Raw genomic sequence first — 4,145 nt, 5'->3', positions numbered from 1 at the left:
TAACGTGACAGCTCCAAACCCCGCTGAGAGTATATGCACGGGAAAACTTTCTGAAATCAAAAATATTCTGAATTCTGGTAACATACTGGGCCACAGGTCTTTCGGATTTAACTCTGCCTAGGCCGTTTTATTCAGTTAAGGAAACTGAGTCACTCCCTCCCAAAGCCAGATTCCCGCGGTTCTAAGCTGAAGCTGTCTCGGGTGTATTTGCCGGTCCCTCTAGTACTACTCCTGGTACCTGGAGCTGCCACGCACCCTGGCGATGGGGCGCCTCGGGGGCTGTGCGCCAGGCTGGGAGTATCCTTGGCGGGCGGGGCGAGGGGGCTTCCGGGGCGGCAGCCACCTGGCCCGGCTCCGGCCCCGCCCGCGTCATCTCTGCGCGGTGATTCACTCCCTCCTTCGCCCCGGGGCCCCCTTCCCGGCCAGACGGCGGGCAAGACAGCTGGGTGTGCAGCGTCCTCGAAACCACGAGCAAGCGAGCAGATCCTCCGAGGCACCACGGACTCCAGCCCATGCCATGGCGGATTCTGAGCGCCTCTCGGCCCCTGGCTGCTGGGCCGCCTGCACCAACTTCTCGCGCACCCGAAAGGGAATCCTCCTGTTTGCTGAGATTGTGAGCGACCTGGGGCAGGCGCGTGGGCAAAAGCGGGATGGGGTGGCTGGACCACGCGGAACTGGATGGTCTGGGTGAGGCAGGCACTTGGCCGGGACGCTCGGCAGTGGGGTGCAGGTGGTGGGTTCACTGTGAAGGCCCGAAATCCGGGGCTCAGGGCGAGTCGGTGGGGTTTGACGAAGGTTGTTGAGATCTGGTAGCCCCCGGGGTGAGGCAAGGAGCCTATAACGCATACGGAGGGCTACGTGGGGGGAGCTGCGTTAACTCATCAGTGGATTCATCGAAGGGGTCCCAGGGTGCTGGGAAGTCGGGGCCTCCTGCGGCAGGGCGTGGCGCGGCCTGGACACAGGAGGGCGGGCTGGCAGCGCGCCCAGGGGCAGGGCCTGTTGGGGTGGGGCCCCCCCCTCGCGCTAGTCCCGCGGTGTAGAGCGCCCCGCCCTTCGCCAGTTCTTCCTTGCCCTTCTGAGGCCGGGCGGGATGTCTTTAGCTTTTCGGGGTTTCCACCCTTCTCAAAGTGGGCGCCGCCTTTGAGTCACTTGTAAAAGGGGTGCGGCGCCTTTAACGGAGTCCTGCCTCTCTGGTGTCACTCTCACCGCTTCCCAAAGGGGTTGCTGGGGGAACCGCGTGTTCAGCCCCGGTCAAGGCCACAAAGCCGGCGTCAGCGGGGCTCACAAAACACCTGGCAGCGCCACTCCCCTCAGGCTGCCCATATCCTAGAAGGGAAAAGGGGAGGAAACTGAGGCACCCAACTCTACTTCTTACTTGCTGGGTGACCCTGGCCAAGCCATTAAACCTCTCTGTACCTCAGTTTTCTCATCTATAAATTAGAGAGAGTAGTAATAGTACCCAGAACATTAGATTGTCCTAATGATTGAATTTGGAACACAGTGAGCACGTAAAAAGTGTTTAGCTATTATTGCGTGTCATTTACCCAGCGCTCATAGTCATTCGAGTATGTGACTCCTAATTTAAACCAATCTCCTCAGCCCTGGTTGCTGATTGAGGTCCCCTTTCCCATGTCACCCTTCCAGATATTATGCCTGGTGATCCTGATCTGCTTCAGTGCCTCCACACCAGGCTACTCCTCCTTGTCGGTGGTTGAGATGATCCTTGCTGCTATTTTCTTTGTTGTCTACATGTGTGACCTGCACACCAAGATACCATTCATCAACTGGCCTTGGAGTGTGAGAAGGGGTCCACAATGGCAAGGCCAGGGAGGGGTCTGGGCAGTTAGGATTGTTGGGGAACTGTGGATGCTGACTTCCCTCTTCTCCCTACACCTCACAGGATTTCTTCCGAACCCTCATAGCGGCAATCCTCTACCTGATCACCTCCATTGTTGTCCTTGTTGAGAGAGGAAACCACTCCAAAATCGTCGCAGGGGTAAAGGCCATGGGAGCAGCTCTGAAGCACAGAGTGAAGGGTTTGAGGAGCCAGGGGCCATTTCTGCCTTAGCTTCCGGCAGAAATCGTGTGACCCACAGCAAGTCACACTTGTCCTCAGGGCATGGAGGGAAGTTTGGCACAGGACTTGCTTTTGCCTCCCAAGGTCTTCATTTGCTGTGAAGGGCAGTCCCTTGTCAGACACAAGGACCTTGGTGAGAAGTACAAACAGGTGGCCCCTTTGTCAACGCACTGGACTACCATCTGCAAGAACTTTGTCCCAAATGTAGTAGGAATTGGGGCTGGGCGCAGTGGCTCATGCCTGTATTCCCAGCACTTTGGGAGTCTGAGGCCGAGGCAGGCAGATCACTTGAGGTCAGGAGTTCAAGACCAGCCTGGCCAACATGTCGAAACCCCGTCTCTACTAAAAATACAAAAATTAGCTGGGTGTGGTGGCGGGTGCCTGTAGTCCCGGCTACTCAGGAGGCTGAGGCAGGAGAATCACTTGAACCCGGGAGATGGAGGTTGCAGTGAGCTGAGATCATGCCATTGCACTCCAGCCTGGGCAACAAGAGCGAAACTCCTTCTCAAAAAAAAAAAAAAAAAAAAATTCAGAGAGAAGTGAGAGTCATGAAACTATGAAGCTAGCAAAAGGAGGTTACATTGTGGGAGATGATGGTGGGCTTCTGACCTCTGAAAACATAACTCTTGAGCTGGAACCTGAATGACTAGAAGCCAAGGTATATGAAGCACTGAGCGAAGGGCATTGACAGCAGGGGGAATAGCAAGTGCAAAGGCATTGAAGCGGAACCAGGTTTGTCTTGTTTCAGAAATTCAGACGTGTCCTCGCAGAGTTGGCAAGCACATACTTATCACTGGGAAAAGTATGTTTCATCCCTTCCACTATTCGCTCACTCTTCAGGCAAGCGGGGCTGAAAGAGGGGAGCTCTTTCCTTAGTTTTGAGGGGCCTTGTGTTGGCAGAGAGAGCCGGCAGGCCCTTGGGTTGAATCCTCCTGGCCATCCAGTTATGATTCTCCCCCACGTCAAATGAGATGAGAATAAAAACAACATCTAGTCTGGAGAGTGTGTCCCTCAGGGTAACTCTGGGATCCTGATTCCAGGAGACCAGATGCATGTCTTAAATGCAGAAATTAAGGCTGAGCTGGGGGAAATTACTTGCTCAAAATAACACACTTAGCCAGGCACAGTGGCTCACACCTGTAATCTCAACACTTTGGGAGGCCAAGGCGGGAGGATTGCTTGAGATCAGGAGTTCGAGACCAGCCTGAGCAACATAGCGAGACCTCGTCCCTACTAAAAAATAAATAAATACAAACAATGTGTCTACAAATGTCACCCAGCCTTGCACCCCAGGAGCCATCCATTCATCTTGCCAGTCCCCCAGAAATAAACTTTCCTATTCCTCATGTACAATTGTGCTGACTGGCCCCTCTCTTCAGAACCAGGAAACTGAAGGCCAACATTTAGGGCCAGGACTTCCTTGGGATTGCAGAACACAGAATCAGACCTTGGGCTCTCTGGGCTCTAACACTATCACAAAAAATGTTTTTTTAGATAGAGACAAGCTCTCACTACGTTGCCCAGGCTGTTCTCAAACTCCTGAGCTGAAGTGATTCTCTCACCTCAGGTCTCCCAAAGTGCTAGGATTATAGGCATGAGCCACTGCTCCCGGCCTTGGGCTCTAACATTAGAAACAATGCTTGCCCTATTTCTGAGCAACTCAGTGCTCACCAATCCCTGTTCTCACACAGCCTTTACACTGGCAGGGTCTTATCCTCATCACTGCTCAGAGGTTTATTCCACTGTCCGCAATCCATTATCCAAAACTCTGGAGAACAAAAAGCTCTGGAAACCGATGTTTTTCCCACAAGATAGACACTATTTGGTTGCAAAACCTGACCTGATCTAATAAGGAACAATTTTCTTTCTTTCTTTCTGTTTTTCCTTTTTTGGAGACAGGGTCTTACTCTGTTGCCCAGGCAGGAGTGCAGTGGTCTGATCATGGTTCACTGCAGCCTTGAACTCCCGGGCTCAAGCAACCCTCCCACCTCAGCCTCCCGAGTAGTTGGGATTACAAGCACGCGCCACCATACCTGGGCTATTTTTTTTTCTTTTTTTCTTCCTTTTT

At 53.3% G+C, this 4,145-nt stretch overlaps 1 protein-coding gene across 1 annotated transcript; it reads left to right on the top strand.

Annotated features, from left to right (window-relative positions):
* Positions 1 to 379: 379 nt before the first annotated feature.
* LOC105514992 (proteolipid protein 2-like) lies at positions 380 to 2,466 on the top strand. The gene is made up of 3 exons (XM_011946667.1): positions 380 to 613; positions 1,645 to 1,797; positions 1,901 to 2,466. The coding sequence occupies exons 1-3, from the start codon at positions 518 to 520 to the stop codon at positions 2,066 to 2,068; spliced, it is 417 nt and encodes a 138-aa protein (XP_011802057.1). The 5' UTR covers positions 380 to 517; the 3' UTR covers positions 2,069 to 2,466.
* The last annotated feature ends 1,679 nt before the right edge of the window (positions 2,467 to 4,145 follow it).

Source organism: Colobus angolensis, unplaced genomic scaffold, assembly GCF_000951035.1.
Source record: "Colobus angolensis palliatus isolate OR3802 unplaced genomic scaffold, Cang.pa_1.0 Scaffold252, whole genome shotgun sequence".
In the NCBI taxonomy this organism is placed as follows: domain Eukaryota; kingdom Metazoa; phylum Chordata; class Mammalia; order Primates; family Cercopithecidae; genus Colobus; species Colobus angolensis.
This window is presented reverse-complemented; position numbering and strand designations above follow the sequence as displayed.